General features: G+C 49.6%; 3 protein-coding genes across 12 annotated transcripts in view; 2 read left to right on the plus strand and 1 right to left on the minus strand.

The window, feature by feature from the left end:
- Positions 1-10969, plus strand: part of LOC121307752 (clustered mitochondria protein homolog) — a 12010-nt gene extending 1041 nt beyond the window's left edge. Inside the window, exons 2-26 of the mRNA XM_041240021.1 lie at positions 1674-1810; positions 2041-2212; positions 2497-2640; positions 3033-3187; positions 3408-3562; positions 3795-3920; positions 4001-4118; positions 4247-4339; positions 4494-5179; positions 5355-5455; positions 5734-5835; positions 6190-6290; positions 6592-6744; positions 7006-7068; positions 7241-7494; positions 7612-7696; positions 7989-8142; positions 8361-8500; positions 8696-8776; positions 8980-9105; positions 9213-9334; positions 9608-9701; positions 9853-9984; positions 10303-10376; positions 10609-10969. Coding sequence (XP_041095955.1) covers positions 1674-1810; positions 2041-2212; positions 2497-2640; positions 3033-3187; positions 3408-3562; positions 3795-3920; positions 4001-4118; positions 4247-4339; positions 4494-5179; positions 5355-5455; positions 5734-5835; positions 6190-6290; positions 6592-6744; positions 7006-7068; positions 7241-7494; positions 7612-7696; positions 7989-8142; positions 8361-8500; positions 8696-8776; positions 8980-9105; positions 9213-9334; positions 9608-9701; positions 9853-9984; positions 10303-10376; positions 10609-10921 — 3881 coding nt within the window. The 3' untranslated portion in view covers positions 10922-10969. The remainder of the gene's footprint in view (positions 1-1673; positions 1811-2040; positions 2213-2496; positions 2641-3032; positions 3188-3407; positions 3563-3794; positions 3921-4000; positions 4119-4246; positions 4340-4493; positions 5180-5354; positions 5456-5733; positions 5836-6189; positions 6291-6591; positions 6745-7005; positions 7069-7240; positions 7495-7611; positions 7697-7988; positions 8143-8360; positions 8501-8695; positions 8777-8979; positions 9106-9212; positions 9335-9607; positions 9702-9852; positions 9985-10302; positions 10377-10608) is intronic.
- A 98-nt stretch (positions 10970-11067) lies between these two features.
- srrd (SRR1 domain containing) lies at positions 11068-15015 on the minus strand. Of its 2 annotated transcripts, none has more exons than XM_041240023.1 (8): positions 14876-15015; positions 14365-14525; positions 14045-14085; positions 13403-13716; positions 13128-13226; positions 12631-12782; positions 12364-12409; positions 11068-12005 (listed from the first exon to the last, which is right to left on the minus strand). In XM_041240023.1, the coding sequence occupies exons 2-8, from the start codon at positions 14523-14525 to the stop codon at positions 11784-11786; spliced, it is 1035 nt and encodes a 344-aa protein (XP_041095957.1). In that variant the 5' UTR covers positions 14876-15015; the 3' UTR covers positions 11068-11783. The 2 variants fall into 2 exon arrangements, with proteins under 2 accessions (XP_041095957.1, XP_041095958.1); XM_041240024.1 differs by having other exon boundaries at positions 14365-14528.
- A 255-nt stretch (positions 15016-15270) lies between these two features.
- LOC121307748 (tuftelin-interacting protein 11-like) lies at positions 15271-25000 on the plus strand. 9 transcript variants are annotated; one of them, XR_005948381.1, is made up of 16 exons: positions 15271-15442; positions 16199-16399; positions 16629-16812; positions 17056-17212; positions 17477-17604; positions 17815-17970; positions 18388-18579; positions 18739-19065; positions 19472-19578; positions 19997-20165; positions 20326-20569; positions 20803-20945; positions 21234-21399; positions 21716-24329; positions 24535-24620; positions 24961-25000. XR_005948381.1 is itself a non-coding variant. In XM_041240015.1 (14 exons), exons 2-14 carry the CDS (start codon positions 16200-16202, stop codon positions 22078-22080), a joined length of 2538 nt encoding a protein of 845 aa, XP_041095949.1. In that variant the 5' UTR covers positions 15271-15442; position 16199; the 3' UTR covers positions 22081-24415. The 9 variants fall into 9 exon arrangements, 2 of the variants coding, with proteins under 2 accessions (XP_041095949.1, XP_041095950.1); XR_005948385.1 differs by having other exon boundaries at positions 21716-23757; XR_005948387.1 differs by having other exon boundaries at positions 21716-23662.

Below are 25000 nucleotides of genomic sequence, written 5' to 3' on the forward strand. Positions count from 1 at the left end.
GCAAAGCTGTAAAAACGTATCGAGGTAAACTTCCCCTCCCCAATAGCCACACAGTAAGCTGAGATCCATCTCTGTTACCAGTGCAAGCAGCAGCATGCACAGTGTACCTGCAGCTGGAAGAATGCTTCTGTACAATCACATGCAACACTTCATAGTTATTCTAGTGCAGTTAAACAATGTGTTACAATGCTGCTGAGAGCCACACATAATGTGTTACAATGCTGCTGAGATCCACACACAATGTTTTAGAATGCCGCTGAGATGCACACACAATGCTTTACAGTGCTGCTGAGATCCACACACAATGTTTTAGAATGCTGCTGAGATGCACACACAATGCTTTACAGTGCTGCTGAGATCCACACACAATGTTTTAGAATGCTGCTGAGATGCACACACAATGCTTTACAGTGCTGCTGAGATCCACACACAATGTTTTAGAATGCTGCTGAGATTCACACACAATGTTTTACAATGCTGCTGAGATCCACATACAATGTTGCTGAGATTCACATACAATGCTTTACAATGTTGCTGAGATCCACATACAATGTTTTAGAATGCTGCTGAGATCCACACACAATGTTTTACAATGCTGCTGAGATCCACATACAATGTTGCTGAGATTCACATACAATGCTTTACAATGTTGCTGAGATCCACATACAATGTTTTAGAATGCTGCTGAGATCCACACACAATGTTTTACAATGCTGCTGAGATCCACACACAATGTTTTACAATGCTGCTGAGATCCACACACAATGTTGCTGAGATTCACATACAATGCTTTACAATGTTGCTGAGATCCACATACAATGTTTTAGAAGGCTGCTGAGATCCACACACAATGTTTTACAATGCTGCTGAGATCCACACACAATGTTGCTGAGATTCACATACAATGCTTTACAATGTTGCTGAGATCCACATACAATGTTTTAGAAGGCTGCTGAGATCCACACACAATGTTTTACAATGCTGCTGAGATCCACACACAATGTTTTAGAATGCTGCTGAGATCCACACAAAATATTGCTGAGATTCACATACAATGTTTTAGAATGCTGCTGAGATCCACAGAGTCTGTTCAGACAGAGCAGATTCCAAACACGACACTCAAGTGTGGCTCCAGCATCGCAGCCTGGCCTCCTGCCCAGTACAGGGGGAGGATGGGTTTGATTTAAAGGTGGACGCTGCGGGCAACGGAGAGGCAGCCTCTTGCTGTTCCAACATGACTCACACTCTCTGAGTGGCCTCGGGGCTCAGGGCTCGTGCTGTAGTCAATGTGACACGTTGCACGTTCACTGAAGGAGGGGAACCATGTAGAGCTGTTCAATAGGAGATAACCGGGCGAGGGGTATTTTGCTCATTCTGATAAGCTTGAAGTTGCTCAATTTGAGCTTATTAAAAGAGACCTCAAGTTGTAAACTGCATGTGATGCTTGATTCTTAAAGGCAAATATTTTTCAAGGCGTTGCGTGGAGTTGAAATGGCTCCAGAATAAACGCTGGGGAATAAACTCGCACACCTGTGAAGCCAGCCTGTGCGAGTCACTCAGGAGCATACACTTCTACACTATTCATTACAAGCTGACAGGAGTTACATGCAGTGTTTTTAGTAACTTATCCAGCAATTATGTGTTTCTTCTTGACGTTTATTCTGGTCATACAGAGGCGTGCACCAATGGGAAAGAGGAGAGCCCGGAGGTTGCCATGGGAGATGGCGAGGAGGCGGAGCTTGTTGAGGTGCAGGATGCAACGTTTCCTGTCAAGATCCAAGTGCCAGGGGTGGAGCCATTTGAGCTGCAGGTGGGCAGGGTTTTCAGACTGCTCTTCAGTACAGGACAGTACTCTGCTTGTCCCCAACATTTCATTAATATTTAACCAGTCCCTTCAGTTATAAGATCGACGAGCTGTATTTTGTTTTTGTTTTGCCTGATGAATGATAATGCAGCAACTGACTGTGTACAGTATACCTGTCAAGCAGCAGCCAGTCTCTGCTCTCCCCATCTGACTAGCTGTGTGACTCGCCCGTGCAGGTGCGATGCAGGGAGCTGGCTCAGTCACTGCTGCAGGCTCTGGGGGAGCATGAGGAGACATGCCAGAGGACCTGCTATTCTCTGCAGCTCCAGGGGGTGGCGCTAGACCCACTGAGTGAGCTGGGGGCAGTGGAGGGACTCACACCCGGGGCTGTGCTCAGACTTATAGAAGGTAAGTGTCTGTGTAGCCCCATAATTGCATGTTCTAGTACTCAGATACTCCATTCCAAAGTTCATGTTACTCTTGACATCTACTGACACTTCAAAGTGCAGCTTAATAAATTATAATTGACAGGTTTATGTTTGACTGCTGGCACAGATCCTCTGGGGAAACATTATGACCTCACCCAAGCCTGCCTGTTTCATTATCTTGGGTTCTGCTTCTGACACTCTCACAACTTCTGCACCACTCCTGTCCAGTCCTGACCTGGTTCTGACCCGTTTCCCTTCTCTCAGAGCCCTACTCTCTCCGGGATGCCCGGGTGCATGTCGCCCACCTGCAGGAGCTGCTGCGGAGCCTGGACCCTCGCGATGCCCTCCGTGGGAAGGCAGGGAGGTCCCTCAGCTTCCTGGAGAGCGTCGCCTTGGGGGGCTGCCAAGGTAGAGCGGGTGGGACGGAGGGCAGGTAGCTGGGGGGGCACTGGGGGGATTGTGAGGGAGTAGAGGGGAGGTAAGTGGACGTGGCAAAGCAAGAAAGAGAAGCTGTGGGCTTAGGGACTGCTACAGAACAGTCACTGTTAATTATTATAATCAGTGTTTATGATCCCTATCAATTCAGCTGTGGTTGAAAGGTGGAGCTCAGACTCCACTCTTATAAAAGTCTCCCATAGTAAAAGCACAGCACAGTGTAATAAAGCACAGGGAAAGCATGGTAAACAGTAGGTGAGGATGTGAAGACCAGAAAGGTATGGTAAATTGTATAAAGAAAAAACAAAATCACCATGCAAAGTTACTGGGGTAAACCTGCCTAAGTGAAGCCCTCCACTTCTCAGATCAGGCTGTCCCTGGAAGCAACAGGGTGAAACCCAGACGACCGGGCTCCAATCCAGGCTGTGATCCTGCTGACTGCCCCCCTCCAGGACACATCCTTCCTGGGTCCAAGGACCGGCCCCTCCTCCCTCTGCAGCCAGTCAGTGCGGACAGCAAGGTACCCTGGTAGGGGTGGAGTGTGTTCTAGGTGTTAAAAGGCTGGGAAGGCTGAGTGGCATTGTGGTTAGAGCCGAGAGACAGAGAGTAATGTGGTCTTGTGCTAAGAGCTGAGGACTGGAATGTGGAATCGGAATTTGAGAAGTGTTGCTGTTTGAGAGGTTTACCTGTATAAAGGTTCTTAAATTAACTACCCCTCAAACCCCCTCTCTTTTGCCCAGGGTGCCCCCTGCCTGCTGGCCCTGACACTCAGCCAGTGGAGCCCGCCTCCAGGAAACAGGAAGTTACATGGAGACCTGCTGTACCTGAGCGTGCGCACGGTGGAGGGGCGGAGCGCTGACATCACTTCCTGCCCACGCGGCTTCTACATTAACCAGTCAGTATCCCTGCAGTACACACACTGGCAGTCATTCAGCCCAGGCAGATTAGCTGTAAAAAAACTGGGAAACAGTCCAGGCATCTTAGGAGCCAGCATATGGGAGGGAAGCCCTGTAGCCAACCAGAGAACATATCTGGGACCAGTAAGAAAACCAAGAGGCTGTGCCACCGGGTGCGGGGTGGGCAGGTGTCTCAAGCATCTCCTCTGCTCTCCTCTCTCCTGTAACTAGGTCCACACCCGAGGAGTTTCACCCTCAAGCCGCCTCCCCCAGTCTGCTAAGCCACTCCCTCTCTGACCTGCTGGCCCAGCTCAGCCCAGCCTTCAAGAGGGGCTTCCCTGCGCTGCTCCAGAAGAGGTAACCCCCTGCACAACTCTGCCTCGGCTACACTCACTGTGCCAGCCCTGCCATGATCACTGTGTTTGTATCTCCCACAGGTTACAGCTTCACCCGCTGCAGAGAATCGGCACACCCTATCAGACCTACAGCTGGACAGCCCCCAGTATAGCGCACAGCACAGACTGGGACTGTCGTGAGGAGCAAGCTCCGGGGCAGGTGGGGAGAGCCCAAGGCTGTTTTTGTTTTTAAAAAAGCATTTTAACATTAATAAGCACCCGTTTTCTGACCAGACCGAGCTGAACGTTTTTCTCAAGGTGTGCTTGTGTGTCCTCTCTCCCCCACAGACCCGGGATTGGAACGAGGAGTTGCAGGAGTCCCGAGAGCTTCCCCAGACCAGCCTGGCTCAGAGGCTGCTCAGAGACCGGGCGTTATTCAAGGTAGAGACCGTGCTGTACATACAGGGTTCAGTCAAAGCAATGCTACACTAGAGTGGAACTAAGCTGAGTACGTTAGCTGTGTTGTAATCTAGCAGCGTGTCATCAGGGTTTGCATGTTTCACCTTGACTGCACCTCTCTTTATCTTCCCTCTAGGTAAACTGTGACTTCGTGTCGACGGCCGTGCGAGGGGCTGTCACGGTGATCGATGGCGGCGCTGTGCCCATAAACCCCGGCGAGGACCCCCGTCTGCACGTCTTCCTGTGGGGGGGCGTGTTCCTCAGCCTGGCCGGCGAGGAGGGGTCTCTGGAAGGAGAGCGGGCAGCCCGGGCAGTCCCCAGACTGGACCTGGCTGGGGTGCAGGCCTACAGCAGAGCGCAGGGGCTGCACACGCTCGCTACGGCGCTGCTGGATTACCGGGGGTACAGGCTGAGTGCACAGGCCCTCGCCCCCGGCCTCCTGGAGCGAGAGGGAGACAATCGCATCTGCTACGGCGGGTCGGACTCCGGACGCGACCCCGCCGCCACCAGGAGGTTCCTGGAGTTGCTGGGCATGGCCGCCAAGCCGCTACGAATCCAGAGACACTGCGTCCTGCAGCCCAGCGGCTCCCAGACCACGCTCTACACCTCCGCGGACTGCAAGGGCCTCGTGGGCAACGACAGACGCTATTACATCCTGGACCTATTCAAGACCTTTCCCCCGGACCTCAATTTCCTCCCCCAGGGAGAGGGAGAGGGAGAGGGCTGGCCCCCAGGGTACACCTCTCTGGGGTTCCCCCGGGAGTTCCCACACAAACTCTGCCGTCTCAGACCTGAGCTGGTGGAGAGTTTCATCCAACACAAGTGAGTGTGTTTAAGAGTTCGGCTTCATATTCGAGTGCCATTGAGGTTTTCTGTCAGTTTCTGCTGCTATCATGACATGTCATTGCCTCCCTCCTTTTAGTCCTTCAGCTCTAAGCACTGCGCCACACCTGCCTCTCAGCTCTTATCAGTAGCGGCTCTCTTCTTGTTCTCATAGGTACACCCAGTTTGTGAGCCTGGTGATGGAGAGAATGCAGGAGAGCCAGGAGAAACGTGACGATTCAGGAGAGGGAGTGAAAGGGGTCTCCCCAAAGGATGGTGAGAGAGTTCCTGTGTTGAGACCCCTATCTGCAGGAGAGGGAGGTAGAGGAAGGGACCAAGGGACCAGGAGAGAGGGGTGGAGAGATAGAGGGGTGGAGTCAAGCAATACTGAGACTCAGTAGAAGTGGGGAAGGTTTTGGTTTATGTGAACATACAATACGAAGATAGTTCTTGCCCCAGTAAAGGATCATATTTTGGGGTTTCTGTGAAGATGACCCTGTATGTTGAGGGGGGCTGTGCTGGCTGACCATGGGTCTCCTGTGGCTTGTCCACAGACCCCAGGGGAGTGGACGCAGTCCGGGCTGCCTGCAGGGACGTGGGGTCGGTGAGCAACATCGTCTTTGAGATCCGCTTCAACCCGGACGCGAGCGAGCCAGGTAGGAACCCGCAAAGGAAACAAGACTGTGAGCCGGAGAGGAGGGGTGTCTGTCTCCCTTTCACATGATATAGAGTGCAGTAAAGACCATATTTACTGGACCTTCACAAAACCAGCAATCAGATCTCTGTGCTGAGCAAAAGGACTGTTTGTAGCCAGCAGCATTGCAACTGCAGAGGTCACATTGAATTGAAGACCTCTCCTCTTTTGCTCTTCCAGGCTGAAAGGCTGTATTTAAAAAACACAAAACATGCTGTCTGGTGTAATGGAAAATGCTCTCTGTTGTAATGGTAAATGCACTAAGTAACCGAGTGGGAAGTTGCATGGTTTCATTGCGGTGTGCGTCTGCCGGCAGGGGTGCATATCCCGGACTCGGAGAGCGAAGCGCTGCGGCTGCAAAGACGGCTGCTCAGGGAGGCCGCTGTGTTCCTGGTGACCATGCAGATCCCAGCCTTCGTGAGGAACTACTTTATCATAAATCACTCCGCTGCCTCTGTCTGTACCAGTGACACTCTCTGTGACACTTCATCCATCTATCAATGTAGCCACAAATCTGTCTGCTTTGAATGTTTATAGGCAACATTGTTTAGCGATTTCCCCCTGCTTTCTCCAATCAAGCTTGTTCTGATTGTTTTGCTTGAACTAAATTCTGCACACATGGAAAACGTCTCCTACAAGTTTCCTGAGCTTTTTCCTGAAACTTGTCTCCCGTTACATCGTCTGCTACAGCAAGTTTTTCTTTGTTGTCTCGCCTCAGGTCTTGGACTGCCTGCACCAGCTCACAGTTCCCATAGATGGCGCCACTCTGACTGAGGCTCTGCACCAGCGAGGGATCAACCTGCGCTACATGGGCCGGATCGCAGAGCTCGTCAGCCAATCAGAGAACAAGCAGCGTCTCCAGCATGTCTATGTAAGAACAGGAAACAGAAATCTACTCAGCTATCCAGTTGATTACAGAGAAAAGGTCATCAGGCTAACCAGTATTAAAAAAAAAACCATTGCAGTGATTCTACCGAAATGTCATCTGACAATGTTCTTGAGAGACTGGTGGTCTTAATATCTTGCTACAGAGATTCTGCTTTAGTACAGTTCTGTGTATATATGGTATTGAGTGTGGCTGGGTAATAGAGGTATTCAGCAGGGGGTGACTGTCTCTCTTCATCCCTGGCAGAGACTCCTGATCAGTGAGACTGTGACACGCTCAGCCAGGCGGATCCTCAACACCTACCTGCAGGTGAGAGAACCCAGCGGAGACACATCACTACACCTGCTCGGTCTCTGTGTTTGTATTCGTCTGTGTGTGTCTGTTTAGGTGTATATTTATTTGTCTGTATGTATCTATCTGATTGTGTCTGTGTAATGTGTATGTCTGTCTATGTGTCTCACTCTGTCGTCCTCACCTCCAGGGAGTGGAGCTGTCCAGTCTCTCCGCTGCAGTGAGTCACTTTCTGAACTGCCTGCTGTGTTCGTGCCCGTGTCCCACGGCGCCCGCGAGCGCGGTGGAGCCAGGCTGGCGCAGGCGGAGATCTCGTCGCAGTGGACGCACGGCTGGGGGGGGCAACATGGACAGCATCACCTGGACCTCACTGACCCCCGTCGAGCTCTGGCTGCAGATCACACAGGACGTCAGGGAGTCCTTCGGCGTCACCGCCAGCATCGGGTCAGTCTGCAGCAGACTCTGTGCAGCAGTATAGGATGTTACGTCTTTATGCTTCCTACTCGAAAAGTTTGCCATTCATCTCTGTTTTGTGCTGTTAAAACCATGTTTGTGTTGCAGTGACAATGTTGACCACCTGGTGGAGCTGTATGGCCTGCAGAAAGTGACCCTACTGAGGGAGCTGTGTGTAAAATCAGGGATCCAGGTGGGCACTCTTGATAAATACAAAATCCCGATATATCACTGTGTAAAGGTCAGCCTGTTCTTGATTTGATCACTGATTACCATGCAGTGCTAGCCAAGGAGCGCCAGCTTTCAAAAGTGCCCCACCTAGTGCCTCACACTGGGCATTGCATGAGTTGTGGTATGAGGAATGGGAGGGTGAACAGGGACTGTGCTGCATATGGTGTAGTTTAGCCTGGGCAGTCACCACAAACCTCCTACACCCTTCACTGTACACTGTAACTTTTCTGCGTGTCCCTCCCCCCCCCGCCTAGCTGCTGCTCCGAGAGTACAGCCTGTACAGTCGCCAAAAGCCCCCCTTCGCCCCGGAGGACATCCTCAGTATCTTCCCCATTGTCAAGCGCCTCGCCACGCCAACCAGCGATGGCACGCGAGTGTTCCACAGCGCCCGGGCCAGCCTGCAGCGTGGTGAGTAACAAAGACTGCACTTCCCACAGTGCAAGACCATCAAGGTTAAACTGCTGATGACGACACCTTCAATTGGGATTTTCTGATAGGCAAAGCAAGCGGTGCCTCTGAACGTTAAGAAAACTCCCCAGAACTAACCCTAAGCAGATACACCAGTGCCACCTGCTGGATATTGAGAGATGACAGCTGGCTAAGCGTGCAGGTTTGTTTGTGTGCAGGCTGTGTGAAGGAGGGGTACAAGCAGCTGCAGAAGGCTCTGAGTCTCTTCACGGAAGTGTGTGGCTCACTGGACCGTGACACCTGCGCCTGCCTGCACTCCCTCGCCAAGATCGCCTTCCTCAGCGGGCGGCGTGCAGAGGTACGTCACGCTCATGTTTCACAAACACGCTTTATACAAGAAGCTGCCTTTACAAGCTTGCACTGTAGAATACGGGCAATGTAAAAACAGCTTCATAACCAGACCAGAATTGTGGGTGGAATACCAGCAATTCAATTTGTGTTTAATATAGCTAAAAATACTGTGAATCCAATAGATGCTTGTGTGTTATTACAGGCAGTGGGAGCCCAGCGCAGGGCTGTCATCGTGAGTGAGAGAGTGCTGGGGTACGACCACCCCAACACCATCAACGAATACGTGAGCCAGTGGGACGGGGAGGACGGGGGGGTAAAGCGTGTGGGACTGCCTCAGAGTGTGGTGTGTGATTCTGTGTCTCAGTATCTCAGTGTGGTTTGTGTCTCAGTGTGTGAGTATTTCAGAGTTTGGTGTGTGATTCTCTGTGTGTGTCTCCGAGTGGGTGCTGTGTTTAATCTAGGTGTGCTCTTCTCTTTCCCCGGCAGGTCCACCTGGCTCTGTATCAGTTCTCGGAGGGTGGTGTGACGGTGGCCCTCCGGCTGCTGTATCGTGCGCGGTACCTCCTGCTCCTGGTGCACGGTGAGGATCACCCCTACACCGCCACCCTTGACGTGAGTGAGACCACCCGGAGGTGTAGCCATCACATAGGAAACGCCTCACTGTTTCACCACTCAGAGGGGGTCCCAGGTATCTCACGCTGCCCCACTTCTCTCCGCAGAGCAATCTCGGCCTGATCCTGCAGGTGGCACTGCAGTGGGAGCTGGCTCTCCAGTTCCTGCACAGCGCTCTGGATGTCAACGTGAAGTTCCGTGGTGCCCTGAGCCTGCACTCCGCACTCAGGTAACCCAGCGCGACGCCCTCCTGCTTGGGAAGCCTTGCTCCATCTGCCCTAGTCCTTGTCCAGCCCCCACGTTAATTTAGAGTGCCCAATTATTTGAGTCCAGCATTTCTCCCCAATTTCGAAAGTCCTCTGATCTCAAGAGCGGATGTCAGCGAGCGCTCACTAAGCAGAAACAGTCCCTGCCGGCCACTTCGCACACAGGAATATTAACTGGTAGTGGAATGTGTTCTCATGTACCCACCTTGACCAGTGTAACTCCCTTCTCCCTGTAGTCACCACTTGCTGGCACAGGCTTACTACACCAAGGGGGATTTCCGCAGCGCCATGGCCCACGAGAAAGAGGCACACTCCATCTACAGAGCACAGGTGAGGAGAGGACTGGCGCAAGGGAGAGCGTGAGAAGCAGGTGGGTGACAGTAAGACAGGAGCCAGGCACAGGGGTGGCCTCCTTCACACCACTTCTCCAACTAGTTTATTTCAATGGTCTGAAGCTCTTCTGTATTGTATTGTATTGCAGTTGGGTGACAGTCACGAGCAGACGAAGGTGAGCTCTCAGTTCCTGAGCCTCATCACGCAGCAAGCTGTGAACCTGCAGAGATCCCTGATCGAGATCTGCAGGAGCGGCTCCGGGGCTGGGTCACCCCTGCAGGTCAGAAACACCGCTCAGCTCTGCTATGAAAACTATGAAAAATGAAAACTATGAAAAAATCACCTGCAGAGGCAAATAAACAGGAAAGCTGCTCAAAGTGTAGCACGTTAGAGGTGAACAGTGAACAGCGAACAGCAACAGGCTTTGCATTTACTACACCCTCGGGGGACATGAAACAATCAACAGGGAAAAGGAGGACACAAATCCACGACGCAGAGTATCAAAAAGTCCAAACGGCAGATTTGCATGCTTGCATGTTGTTGGGTTAGACTGGCACACAGTGGTAACACTAGCGACTGTCCCCGTTATGTGTTTCAGGTCTCACATCCCAGTTTGGAGGACACACTGCAACAACTGAGCTTGATCAATGGGATTCTCTGCGTCTCTGCCAGGTAAGTAATCTTACTTAGGGATGTGAAAATATCCTGCATATCGAGGCTTCATCTTGTTCCCCTGAGAAACATTGTTTTACAGTCTAATGGGTTAACTTTGACTATCCCGCCATCTGATGGTTTGATTTGGTAATTGTGGTTTCTTGTTTTTCAGTAGAGCACACAGTGCCTTGTTGAAATACCTCAGATATCGTTTCATGTAGCGATCGTGGTTTTCTTATTTCTCCCGCAGCATTAAGAGTGAGGAACCCACCAATGACAGTGATGCCAGAGCAAAGCTGGAAGAGCTGGCATCCAATCAGAATAAAGAGGTCGAACTGCTGGCCAATGAGACTTCGGATACAAAAACAGATGTTCCAGCTTTAGTGGAGCTCAACACCAATGAGGAAACAGCAACTGAAGCGCTAACCAATGGGAATGCAGATACAGAGAGAGCCACGCCCCTTCCAATCCAAGAAGAATTCTCATCTGATGAGGAAACAGTCATTAAAGATGTGACCAATGAAGACCTGGGACCAGAAGACATGCCAACCTTACACCAGTAAGAAATACTATCTGAGAAGACAAGCCCGTCATTTGTGACCAATGGGAATAAAGCAAAAAAAGACACATTGCTAGAGGAGCTGTGGGCCAGTCCAATCAAGATTACTATAGCCAGGCTTGAAAGAGTTATTAATGAACTTTCTCATGTCAAGTTACCATGCCATGTTTAATGAATTAGTATTGGGAGTTCCTAGTTCATTAAGCAGTAATTACACTTCTGTCTAAAGCTGAAATGAGGCTGCACCCTCTCACTTCTAGCTCTGCCTTTTCAATACACATTGATAAGGTTAAATGGTGTCAATGCTTTGCCCTCTGAAACTCTTCCTTTGATCCCTTCAACTCTGACCCCTGTAACCCCAGTCCAAACAGCAGCTCTGCCAGCCCGGGAAGAGGCTCTTGGATACACTCTGCATGCACACCGCTGACTGACTCACTGACTGCAACAGGGAGCGCCAAACTGGCAGCTTCACACCTGGTGGATTTATCAGAAAGGGTATTTTCTTTAGAACGCTGATGTTTTTTCTTTATAATACATTGTTTTAACGGCTTTCGGGTGGCTAGTTTCAATAAAGAATGGTGAAAATGATGTGTTTGTGGAAGACCTTTCTTTTTTTTACACACACACACAATTCAGGTCTATAAATTCCCTTCAGTCACTGTGTGCGCAATTCTATCAGGTTACGTTTCCAATCTGTTTATCTGTTTTATAATGCACATGTTTTCAAAGTTTTGGCAGGGCAACTTCTTGAACTCCACAGAGTTCACGCAAACTATACTCCAGCACCAGCTCGTGATTGCTACCTAGTGGTGATTTAGCAGAGAACAGCACTCCCAGCAGCTCCAGATGATCCTCATAGGTTATCTTCAGAGCGCAGTGCGCTGAGCTGCTACCTGAGCTGACCCCCCCTCCCCGGCACGGATGATCTCCAGGTCCTCCTGGTAGTCTGGCTCTGCTGGGGAGTCCCAGAGCGCCGGCGGCAGGGCGCGCAGCCTCTCCGTGGGGAAGCAGTGAACGGAGGTGTCGTTGAAGATCTCCAGGTAGCGAGGGCTGTCAGGGAATGGGACCTCCCGCACAACTTCCAGCATCTGAGCAGAGCTGTTAAAGACTTAATAATTCAATAACGGACACTAAGAGAAGGGAGGACTTGCTACCTGCATATCTTCACTGTTTCCAACAGAAACAAACTACCTTAACGGTATAGAAATAAAAGAAACGACATGAACGCACTCACAGATAGTACTAGAAGAATGCGTTCTACATGTAAAAACCACCAGTCCTGTTTGGACTTGGGTTAACCCTTGCAGGACACAATGCTCATACGTGAAACGCTCCTTCCAGCATTACAGAGCTCTCATGCAGCTTACCCAGGAATAAGGGCTGTGTTTAAACACTGGCATGCTGCACTACTAGAAGCTATGTGTCCACAGTTGTAGAAAAGGATACGTCAGAGATGTACTTGTAGTCTCTTTGCAAAACTCTCGCCAACAACCTTGGGGAAATAGATTTTAAAAAGGGGTTAGAAATCCCATACCTGTAGAGACTAGGATCAGGGTCTATCTGGGCACAGGGATTTCTCAGTGGGGTCACTATAGTGATAATACATAGGGGTTCAAGACAGGGGTCACTATGGACCTACGAAGTGACACTATTCTGCACACAGGGGTTCCTCAGTGTGGTGCTGTGTTTGGACGGGGAGGTTTGGGCCGTCACCTCTCTTCGATGCCACGGAAGCTGTTCCCGATGACAGTGAGCTGGGACAGGCCCCTGACGCTCCAGTTCTTCCACAGCAGGTTGTTGTAGAGAGCCTTCCCGCAGTGGATGAGGTAGAAGAGCGTGGGTCTGTGAGCCGGCCGCTTCCCTTCCTGATAACAACAATACCACAAGCTGTGCTGATCAGACTCTCTCAACACATTGTAGCTCAGTATTCCATGGTCTTACACATAAAACAACTGTGCAATAAGGAAGCTAGTGATGTATAGTAATTGTACAATTTACCATCATCATGCTCAAACTGAGAAATAACCACCTTTGTGAACGACTGAGTTATGAAATAATGTAATAATAATAACAGTACATTCTCCACAGTTAGTGCTCGTGGCCTCTGTTCCTGAGCACACAGATGTGTTTAAAACAACACTGGAATTCAGACAGCACCCCTCTCTGTTACTAGGAGACAATCCCCCTCTTTTTATTGGACACAATCTCACCTCATTTTTGGTCAACACTGTCATTCCGAAATCCTCAAGGATGCCGACCTCTGCTTTAGAGAACATGGGATCGTATAAGTAGCACCGACTTGCAGGAATCTGATGAGAGAAGAATTACAAACACTGCCCGAGCAGGCAAGCACGGTGCCCAGCCTACTTCAACTGTATTCATAAGTTAAACAAACAAGCTTTCAGGGTCACCAAGAGACTATGAGATATTATTACAAAGCGATTCTCTACCCCTACATGCCCCGCCCCGCCTCCCTTCTCCTTACCTGCAGGCTCTCCAACAGCAGGAGCAGCAGGGCGAGCTGGTAACGAGAGGAGGCACAGCTGGAAAAGCGTCCCAGTCCATAACACACACAATCCAGAGCAGCTCCAGCTGGGCACAGTACAGCACAGTCTGCTGCAGGAATGGGAGGATCTGGTGAGGGTCCAGCACAGTCTGCTGCAGGAATGGGAGGATCTGGTGCGTTATCAGGACACTTCGTTCCTTTGCAGTCCTGACAATCTCTTGCTGGTGCTCCCGTATCCCCTGCCTCCTCTGCTCCAGTATGAAGACTCTTCATTAGACAGCCCAGAGTGAGCTCTGAAACAATACCGGAGGGATTTCAAAAACATAAAGATCATGCAAAATCAGTAAGTGGCCCCATCCTATTCAACAGATCACCTACAGAACAAGAACTGACAATCACATTATCAGTTGGTGACACGCAGGTCTGCTGGAAGGAGATTAGCCACACAGACGGTTTCTGCAATCAGCAGCTCAGTGAGTAAGATGTGCTGTTACGTGCTGTTATATTGTGTTACGTGAGCTTGTGCAATTAATATCAGCAGCATCTCACTTGAGCGGCCCCTGGTGTCAAGAAGAGAACATGGTACAATGCTGCACTGCACACAAGGGGGTGAACACTTACTTTTACACGCATCCCAAAACTCTGCAGTCCGCAGTTCATCCCTGTAAAAACAGAAACACAACTCACTCCTGTGCTCTGCCTACTGAAACTGCACACAGGTTTCACACGGACACCCGCTCTCATCAGACGCAGCATGATCTGCCGCTGCACGGAAATATGACGCCCTTGTGATCAGAGGTGCTTACTTCAAGCTGCATTACTAAAACACACACAAGTATAAAGGGTAGGTATTGTTATGCTACAGTATTTCAGTAACACTCTTTTTCCACGTGCTTCACAGAGTAATAAACACAGTGTTGGAGGAGTATTGCAAGCCTCACACTGCTCCCTGGATCCTCTCTTTGATTCTATGGCTGTCCGGAGCCTCGTCTTGCAGCCGGCCACACTGTCTACTGGGCCCCGGATCCTGCTGCTGCCTCCCTGCTTTACCAGCTCCTCTCCTCTTCCGGACAGTCTGCCACTCTCCCGCGTTCCCCGTCATCTCCAGCACAGCGAGGAGGAGGAGGAGGAGGACAGGGTTATTGAGGTACAAGATACAATCGCATTCAAGCAAAGGCACAAACACATCTGGACTACACTAACTGCTGTTGCTTCCAGTCAATCGGGGTCCCGCTCACAATAGTACAGGTGAGTTACCGTGACTGTATGAAGTGTATTATTTTGTGTCTCTAAGCTGTGCTCTCAGTGCTCACCGACTGTGTATTATATTGAACATCACAGATGGGGTTGGATTCCCAAATATACATTACATGTTAAAAGACCACCCAAACAAAACGGTCAAATGAAAACACTGTAGGCTTTTTACTAGAATACATTTTACACAGATGATACCGTGGCAAATCTAAGCGAAGTCCCGCATGGCTCCAGCAACCGCTACGCCTGTCTTCGGTGTGTTTCCAGTCACTGATCCCCGATCTCACATCCACCACCTCACCCTCACCTCCTTCGCTAAGCTCCTGCATGAACATGTGTTTTTGGTGCTACAGTCTAACACCACCGGTCAACAACCATAATCCACCCACATCAGTTCTTCTCTCGAAATTATTCAAGAGTTTTCTGTTATTGAACACGCTAATTAAAAACTTCATCCCCAGCAAGTAGAGCTTTTCAAACTGAAAAGTTCGGGCTTTCCCGCTTCCACCACGAAAAACAAAAAAACCCAAACATTTATTAACAAGGTTGTAGTGGAACACTTCTTTTGCGTACACTGTTTCCGGAGGGCGGCGTGGACAGTACTACTGGGTCCCGGTAGTAGCTATTGTTTTGTTGTTTACGTTGACTTAAAACGAACTTAAAAAATAAAATCGTTTGAATCGTATTTCTGTCAGATTTCTTTCCCTTGATCCTGGGGAGAAGTGCTTTGTGTCTGTTGAAAGGCACAGAAGGATAGCCAGACAGGTATGTGAAATGTGCCGTTTCTTGTCTTGGCTGGTTTAGTTGTCTGCATTCAGATACATTAATTACAGCACACCTAATTATTAAATTCCACTGTGTAAGGTTAATCGCTCGGTATTTTGAACCTGAAATGCGATATTATTTAAACAAGTCGATTCATGCGTGATATAAGGTCCGCTCCAACGTACGCAGAGTTAGTTTTGACAGACTGAGCAGCCGAACAGAGAGACAGCACTTAGCGCCAGGTTCAGTAGCTGGTTATCCAGTTCAGACACCACAGACAGCGCACAAGACTTGAGTTAAATTAAAAGTATAGCCCTGTTACTACAATCTAAATGATAACACTGTAATCACCAGTTATACCATCTAATTGCTGTGTCTGTTTACTTCATTCTTCCAGCGATAGAACGAAGACTCCTATTGCATAGCAATTTCATCCATTCCAGCATTTACTGCAAGCTTGATTAGACATACTGCAACAAGCTCTGGTGTGTCTTATTAAACTCATAGTAAAACCAGGAATGGATCGAACTTCTGTGCAATGGGAGTATTATTGCTATATATTTTGTTTTAAATATTAAGACTGTGTAAATCTATGTGTGTACAGCATTTTATTGGATATTTATTGGTGAAGAACTGTTGAATATGAAATAAATGGTCTTACTATGTGAGCTATGTCCTGCTTGGTTTTGATCTCGCCGGTGTAAGATTCGAAACGTTTGACAGTCGGCTGACGTTGTAACTCCGTCCCCGCTGCAGGATGTCGATGTCGCATCTGTACGGGCGCGATGAGGAGGAGGACGGGGTGGAGCTGGAGCGCTTCGAGGTCACGGACTGGGACCTCCAGAACGAGTTCAACCCAGAGCGCCGGCGCCACCGCCAGACCAAGGAGGAGGCCACCTACGGGATGTGGGCAGAGCATGACTCCGATGACGAGAGGCCCAGCTTCGGAGGCAAGAGGTACCCAGCCGTGGGGCGGGAGCGAGGGCAGGGGCTGCAGACAGAGCTGGGGGGAGTTCTCCTTAGTTATTCTATGGTGTTATAAACAGTGTGTCTTTAGCTTGTTATTATATTTGTTTCTGGAGGTGCTGTAGCATGAAACTGTGTACAAAACCACACAGTGCATTTGTAACCCTAGATGGGGAAAGGGGTAAGCGCTCACTCGATGCTGATGTTGTGTAACTGTAAGAACGGCATGCAGGTCGAAGGACTACACCGCCCCTGTGAACTTCATCAGCGCAGGGCTGCGCAAGTCTGCAGCGGAGGAGCGAGAGCAGAGACAAAGCCAGCCGGACTCGGACGATTCCGATGACATGGACAAGGGGAAGAGGGAGGAGAGATCGAGGGAGTCGGTGCCCAGGAAACTGCAGACGGTACTGGGGAGGGGCTGGGGGAAGTTCTGTTTAGCTTTTAAGGTAGTGAAGATTGTATTCACTAGCTTACTATTGTATGTGTTTCTGTAGATGCAGTGGCATGACACTGCGTTTCTAACCCTAAATTGAAACAAAAGATTCCATTTGATGTTGAGGAAATCTCTGTCAATTTGCTGTTTGCACCTTTTCTAAGAAACAGGCACTGACCGTGCCTCTGTCCGTCTGCCTGTTTGTGTATCACAGGGCGCGAACTTCAAGGGCTCTCAGAAGGGGTTTGTGGGCGGGCCTCGTCTGGGCCAGGATTTCGCAAACTGGGAGCGACACACCCGTGGGATCGGGCAGAAGCTGCTGGAGAAGATGGGCTACGTCCCCGGGAGGGGGCTGGGCAAGAACGCACAAGGTTACCGTGCAACCATTTTATCAGCTCTCCTTTCACTGGGGCTGCACTGAGAACGAGAGAAAAAAAACATTTCAACTGGAAGTCTTTTTCAGTGTCCAGTCAAAATGTGCTTCGCCCTGTTTAATAGTTATGGAGGCGAATGAGAATAACACACCAGCACATACAGTGCCACCACTGGATGCACACCGGCTGTGGCCCATGGAATGAAGTTGCTTGAGCGAGGAGTTCCCCTGCCATTTCGTGACCCCCTCTCTGCCCCTGCAGGTATCCTTAACCCCATCGAAGCGAAGGCCCGCAAGGGGAAGGGAGCAGTAGGGGCATACGGAGCTGAGAGGACCAAGCAGTCCCTGCAGGACTTCCCCGTGGTGGACTCCGAGGAGGAGGAGGAGAAGGTAGGGGAGCAGCTAGATCTGCACAGTGTGCACGGCGCTGACTAGATATGTAGAGGTGTGTACATATATCCCAAGCCAGGGAAGTCTGCCGTCTAGAATGACCACTGGAATCGTATCTCCAGCTTGCTAACTCTTATACAATGTCTGATTTTTTGATGTGTATTTTTCTGGTTTTCTTTGTATTGACCCCTTGCTTCCCTCCCCCTTCAGGATTTCCAGCAGGAGATGAGTCAGTGGCGGAGGGAACCAGGCCAGGGCAGGAAGAAGCCTAAATACTCGTACAGGACTGTGGACGAGCTGAAAGCCAAGGGCTACGCGATGGGCAAGAGCATGGCAGCGCCACCGACAGAGCTGGCACAGGTCAAGGTGCGAGGGGACTGGGGACCAGGTCCGACCAACACTATAGGACCTGCTTCAAAGAGCTACCTACTGACGAAAGAAAAGGGTGCAGAATATGAAAAAGAGCTTATTCAGACTAGTCAGCGGTGCAATCAGGACCTGCTTTTGTTTATAAGACAGATTGAATTGAATATGTAGGAACGTTTGAGAAAACAGCACTTTCTGTATACACCACTAGGCTGTAAAACGAGTGTAAATATGTAAAGGTTAATCACTGTGCACACAATGGCATTTCATATTGTAGGGTTCCCATTCCAGGTGAGTCAGGAAGAGACTGTCTGCATCAGGTTGGGTGTATTAGCCTGTGTGTAGTTTGCTCACAGCTACACACTGACTCGCTTGTGAAATGCACCGTTACTGCAGTGGTGTTGTTCTGCCCTGCAGGTGATCGACATGACTGGGCGCGAGCACAAGGTCTATTCCAGCTACAGCCAGATGAGCAACAAGCACAGCATGCCCGAAGAGCCGCCCCTGGCCCCGGCCGGCAAGGAGCAGAAGAGCCCCAGCTTCGCACTGCCAGAGCTGGAGCACAACCTGCAGCTGCTGATAGACCTGACCGAGCAGGAGATCTTGCAGGTCAGCTGGCAAGACTGGCTCAAGCCTCTATCGAATGACTCTCCACTTGAAACTGAATGCGCGCACACTATTTTAATCCTGTGTAAATGCTAGTTAAGTAGCTCCCTGTTAGCCTGCATGGCCCTTGTGCTTAGCCCTGCTCTTGTGTCCTTGTTTCAGGGAGCGCGGAGGCTGCAGCACGAGCGTGACGTGGTAGTGTCCCTGTCCCACGAGAGCGAGATTCTGGCAGAGACGCTGTCCCAGGAGGAGGGGGCACTGGAGAGGCTGGGCCGGGTGCTGGAGCTGGTGGAGCAGTACGAGCGAAGGCTGAGCCCGGGGCTCGGCAGCACTGAGAAGCCCCTCTCTCTGGAGGACTGCACGCAGCTCTTCGAGAGGCTGCAGGGGGACTTCTACGAGGAGTACAAGGCGTTCGGACTGGCTGACCTGGCTGTGGCCATGGTGCACCCCCTGCTCAAGGAGCACTTCAGGGACTGGGAGCCACTCAAGGTCAGACTGCATGCATCACATCCACTGCTTATGGAAGTATTCCCATGTACCTACCAGGGTTGGGGTCAATTCCTGTTTTTCAATCATTTTAAAACTGATTCCCTATTCCAATTCCCATTTAATTAATACCAACACATCCGTGATCAAAATGGCAATGAGCAATATTCTGCTGAAATGAGCTTCTCACAGTGGCAATAATCTACTTGCATTGAAGTCACTGTTAGTCAATTACATTGGCTTCAAATGAAAGCAGTTAAACAGTCACAGCAAGTATTTGGCTTCAAAATTATAAGTTCCAGTTCCTTCAAAGGTTTAGAGCCAAAATGTCCTTGATGTATAGGAGGTGTGTGCCCCCCAAGCCATTATAGGCCTGTATATGAACTCTCCCTTTGGGATTAACTTGCAGGACGGGATCTATGGGATTGAGGTCATCGGCAAATGGAGGGCGCTGCTAGAGAGTGGGCAGATGGCTCACAGCCAGCCAGACATGAATGCAATGGACCCCTATCACAGGTGAGCAGGGCTTGGAGGGACTGTGCCACAGGTGAGCAAGGCTTGGAGGGACTGTGCCACAGGTGAGCAGGGCTTGGAGGGACTGTGCCACAGGTGAGCAGGGCTTGGGGGGGACTGTGCCACAGGTGAGCAGGGCTTGGGGGGGACATGAGCAGGGCTTGGAGGGACTGTGCCATGGAAGATCAAAGACATCAATTCTTTATGCATGTGCAGTGAATTATCTGGGTGCAGTAAGCACTGCACATGCACCAAACTCTGCTGGTCCCCAGATTCCTGAAAGCCCTTTAACCCGTCACAGTGAACTCGCCAGCCCTATGGCATCAAGTGAAAAGACATTCCTGGGCGTGCAGTTGATTTTGTACAGGTCACCCTGTACCTTCTAGCTCTGTGTCTTAAGGAAGGTCCCTCTGTTTCCCAGGATGCTGTGGGAGGTTTGGCTTCCCTTCGTGCGCGCCTCTGTGACTCGCTGGCAGCCCCGGAACTGCGGGCCCATGGTGGACTTCCTGGAGAGCTGGGCGCCCATCCTGCCCATCTGGATCCTGGAAAATATCCTGGAGCAGCTCATCTTTCCCAAGCTGCAGAGAGAGGTGAGACTGACTGACAGACATGCTGCGGCAGACGAACACACACTGAGACAGACGCATGCATCCATCGTGACAGACACACACACACCTGAGAACAACATATACACAGATCCACACACAGCTGCCCTACAACAGCCTCTCTCTTTCTCTCTCTCTCTCTCAGGTGGAGAGCTGGAACCCCTTGACCGACACAGTGCCCATTCACTCCTGGATTCACCCCTGGTTGCCTCTGATGCAGGCACAACTGGAGCCGCTGTACCCACCGATCCGCAGCAAGCTAGCCAGCGCCCTGCAGAAATGGCACCCCAGCGACAGCTCTGCCAAGCTCATCCTGCAGCCCTGGAGAGACGTCTTCACGCCCGGGTCATGGGAGGCATTCATGGTGAAGAACATTGTCCCCAAGCTAGGTAAGAGGGGAGTGGGACCTGCAAACTGGGAAGGGAAGGAGAGGAAGGGGTCGAGTTAACTGGGAAACCAGTTTACATATTGAGGAATGGGCGGAGAGTCTATTACTGGTTAGAGGGAAAGCAGTCTCCCCATAACTGGAAAGCAAGACAGTTGGATATGCTGAAGGAGATAGATAATCTGTGTGAGGCATTGTGCTGAGTTGTAACCCTGTGCGTGTGTGTCTCTCCTGCAGGGCTGTGCCTCAGTGAGTTTGTGGTAAACCCACACCAGCAGCACATGGACCCTTTCCAATGGGTGCTGGACTGGGAGGGCATGCTGTCTCCCTCCAGCCTGGTCGGCATGCTCGACAAACACTTCTTCCCAAAGTGGCTCCAGGTCAGTCACAGCCCCTCTCTCAGGGCTCATGCAGTCGGATCTGTCTCTTTAATTACAGCTTTCTTATCTTCTTAGGGGTTAGGGGTTTATTCTTGTGTGTCCTATTACACTTTTGAGTCTGTCTGCTAAAATATTTCAGCCTCTGGGCCAGTATTAGCTCATGAGCTACTGTGGGGGAGAACCCATTATTTAAATAAGTAATGCTGCGTTTGCAGACAGGACATTGTATTTGAGTGGCTGCTGGGGTGCCTGAAAGCAAGCCTGCATGTGCTGTCTGTGTCCCGGCAGGTGCTGTGCTCCTGGCTCAGTAACAACCCCAACTACGAGGAGATCACCAAGTGGTACCTGGGCTGGAAGTCGATGCTATCGGACGCGGTGCTGGCTCACCCCTCCGTCAAGGAGAAGTTCAACGAGGCTCTGGACATCATGAACCGCTCCGTGTCCTCCGGCATCGGTCAGTCTCGCTCAGGGTCAGGGAGTGGAGTGGGAGGGCAGTGCAGCTCTCATCCTGTTGGGAGCAGATTGCATTATAACTGTCCAAGACTGACCTGCTGGTAGAACAATTGAAATGCAGATACCAGATACCCAGCAATGACTCGCTGATTATGTATTTGTTAGTTTTATTTGTTTATTTAAATGTACTTTTGCTATGATAATAACTCACACAGCCTTATTTTAAAGATCTAAACGCTGGGTGGTGGTCAGAGACCCCCCTCCCCTCTCTTGTCTGGGTGGTTCTCATGCAGGTTGAACCCTTTGTGTCTCCACAGGCGGGTACATGCAGCCGGGCGCTCGGGAGAACGTTGCGTACCTCACACACACGGAGCGGCGCAAGGACTTCCAGTACGAGGCGATGCAGGAGCGCAGGGAGGCGGAGAGCGTGGCTCAGCGTGGCATCGGGGCTGCGGTCGCAGCCGCCTCCACCATCCCCACCAACTTCAAGGACCTGATCCAGGCCAAGGCCGAGGAGCACAACATCGTCTTCATGCCCGTGATGGGCAAGCGGCACGAGGGCAAGCAGCTCTACACCTTCGGGAGGATCGTCATCTACATCGACCGCGGCGTGGTGTTCGTGCAGGGAGAGAAGACCTGGGTGCCCACCTCCCTGCAGAGCCTCATCGACATGGCCAAGTAGGGGGGGTGGGGAGAGGAGGTGGCTGGAGCTGCTGTGGCTTCAGTGCAGCTGATCCCAACTGTGAACATCCTAGAACGGGGGCGGCCAAAGCTGTCTCTTCCACTCCTGGTCTTTGTTCCAACCCTGTTCTAAACTGTTTAATTGAACCAATGAAACCTCCATCCAGACCCTGATGTAGATTATTATCTCATAGTATCTGTTAAACCTGGAGTGGAACGGACCTCCAGGAACATCGCTGGACACCCCTGCCCAAGAACATCACTTTTAGGAGGTCCCATGAGTTAAATCCTGTCTGTCTAATGATATAGAGAACCAGATGCTTTATTTGGTTGATCAGAGAACTTTTACGTTGCAATTTTATGTTTAACAGATTTCTAACCTGTTCTTGCACTGAGAGGCAGAGCATGACTTGCTCAGTGGCTGTGCTTTGAACACACGACAATAAAGAGTCATTTATATTTCTTGCTAAGTACATTGGTAACAGAGTTGCATTAATAAATACATGCAGTTTTCAATGCATGGGACAGATTCATATTTGTTTCTACTATTGCTATAGTATATAGATCAAAAAACTATAAATACAAAAATCTGCAAAATATAATTTTTGTAATTATAACTTTAATTACGTATTTTGAATCCACCTGAGGGCAGGTAAAAACATCCCAAACTACTCTGCAGTATTAATCACTGTGTTGTATTTTTCACTTCATATATCCCCTAAGGTCACTGCCTGAACAACTGTACCATGCTTCTCATTTGCGCATGTATTTTATAATGCAGAGGATGTTTTTTTAAAAGTTTTGGCAGGGTAACTTCTCAAAGCCATGGAGTTCACACGTACTGTTTAAAAAAAAAAAAAAAAAAAAAAAAAAAACGACATTACAAAAAACTGCTTTATTGTATTAATTTATTAATCAATGTGTTAGATAGATAATAAAATCTCCTAGATACTAATAATGCCTCCCATCAGTTTTCTTCAGTGAGGGCCACTGATCAACACTATAATCTAGAATCTGAGTGCACAGGCTGTTTCGTTATAGTAGTTATTAAACACACACAGTGTGCCCAATACAAACTGTATGAGAAGCAGTAAACCCCACACAGCTCTATTCCTCCAGGGAAAGGAAGGATACCGAGTTACGCACAGTAATAGCAGACACAGAATGCAGATCAACCGTGAAAACCCTTCGCAGACATTGAAGTAAAATAATCTGAATATAGCTGCTACTCCAACAGTTAAAAAAGTCATAAAAAAGTACATTATTATTCCACCCCAACCTAAAACGCTATGTGATGAGTGCCCGGCGCTGTGTGGCTCAGGCGCCGCTCCGTACAGCCGGCCTCGCCTCACATGACTGCGGGCTTGTGATTTGCGTTATCTGCGTCCAGGCTCTGCTCGAGTAACCGTGTGGCGGTGCTAAGAACTCGCTGGGCGAACAAATTGTATATGAAATGCAACAATAATTCTAGAAACAAATAAAAGTGGGAGAGCTGGGTGAAAAATAAAAAGAGGAAGACGCAAACCAAGAAGGAGCCGCGCACCGAGTCAGACTCGCTTCCAGAAACTTTGTAAACAAACACGGTGCGTGTTGAGAGTCGTGCGGCGAGATTTTGAATTAAATAACCATTGCAGCTCGGCGTGAACCCGAAGCGCGCAGCGATGCATTGCAAATAACTGTAAGCGCGATTATTATTATTATTATTTATTATTATTATTAGTCGTAGTCGTAGTATTATACTGTATTTGATTGTTACGCTGGGTGTGCAGTATATAGTTCTGCTGGCACTAGTTTCATTTTGTAGCCTGTGTGTACGTTTATTTAGAGAAATTGATTGGGTGCCATACTGTGTTTTTTTATTTTTTATGACGCTATTTAGCACTGATTCAGTCTTCTGCTAGAGCTGTCAGTGTTTATGTAAGAGTATAACAGGGTTAGCCACATCCGTATGTGATTACACAACCAGCCGCGGTGTAAAGTCTTATGTAGTCTAAGCGGAGCTGCTTGATGTGTCGGTTATATGTCATGGGAGCGTGTTTAAACCTTGAAGAGTATTATTCTAGTCCATTCTGATTTCTTTTCTTCACCACCACACCCTGTTTCTTGCTGCTGAGGCGGTCGAGTAAGAAAATCGTCTTCCGCTGGAACCACCCAGTAACCACAGATCAGAATCACGCTCTGAGCACCCGGGTTGGGAAGTCTGCAGCGAGACCGCGCATTTGAGTAGCAGCTCTGCTCTGGGTCCTTGTGGTATGATTACCGGACTGAGTGCATGGACTGGTGCCCGTGCACATGATCGTCAGCAGGGAGAGCTGTGTGTGTGTGTGTGTGTGTGTGTGTATGTATATATATATATATATATATATATATATATATATATATATATATATATATATATATATATATAAAAATCTCTCCTACTGCCATACACCCAACCAGTCCTTTCCCTTGGCAGGAATATAGAACAGCACTGGCTCTTCTGTGTACAGCTGAAGCACAGCACCCAGGCCATTGCAGGATAAGGTGTACTGTTTGTAGAAGGTGAGCCTAACTCTGGCCTTCTCCAATGAGGAATGTTGCCTGAATTGAGGGTTAGCACCCTCCCGCTCGTACAGATCTGGCTGCGGTGCTGATGGGAGGAGAGTCACAGCCCTGTGCACGTGACTGCACTGTTTGTCCAGTAACTCATCTGTGAAGTGCCTTCGGAAACCTCATTGAATGCAAGAGAGTAATACACTGTCCGTTAGTGCACAGCACAGTATGAGAGCATGTATTTATACACGTCCCTGTTTAGTTTAGGTTGTGTAGCATTTCTTTCTTTATTTTTAGCTTCCTTATCATCACTTCAATAAAAGCTCTGAAATGTCTGTTTGCTTCTCAGGCTGGCGGTTGCAAGGTGGGGTGGAGAGGAAGAGGTGGAT

Source organism: Polyodon spathula, chromosome 58 (assembly GCF_017654505.1).
Source record: "Polyodon spathula isolate WHYD16114869_AA chromosome 58, ASM1765450v1, whole genome shotgun sequence".
Classification (NCBI taxonomy): domain Eukaryota; kingdom Metazoa; phylum Chordata; class Actinopteri; order Acipenseriformes; family Polyodontidae; genus Polyodon; species Polyodon spathula.

What these genes read in the sequence shown, in the direction of transcription:
- srrd (XM_041240023.1), bottom strand. Translation starts at nt 14,525, where the DNA reads ATGACGGGGAACGCGGGAGAGTGGCAGACTGTCCGGAAGAGGAGAGGA. An exon ending in GAGAGGATCCAGGGAGCAGT is followed by an intron (nt 14,086 to 14,364) that starts GTGAGGCTTGCA and finishes CTGTTTTTACAG; the next exon opens with GGATGAACTGCGGACTGCAG. An exon ending in ACTACAAGTACATCTCTGAC is followed by an intron (nt 12,006 to 12,363) that starts GTATCCTTTTCT and finishes AGCTCTGCTCAG; the next exon opens with ATGCTGGAAGTTGTGCGGGA.
- LOC121307748 (XM_041240015.1), top strand. Translation starts at nt 16,200, where the DNA reads ATGTCGATGTCGCATCTGTACGGGCGCGATGAGGAGGAGGACGGGGTG. An exon ending in GCTGGGCAAGAACGCACAAG is followed by an intron (nt 17,213 to 17,476) that starts GTTACCGTGCAA and finishes CTGCCCCTGCAG; the next exon opens with GTATCCTTAACCCCATCGAA. An exon ending in CCGAGCAGGAGATCTTGCAG is followed by an intron (nt 18,580 to 18,738) that starts GTCAGCTGGCAA and finishes TCCTTGTTTCAG; the next exon opens with GGAGCGCGGAGGCTGCAGCA.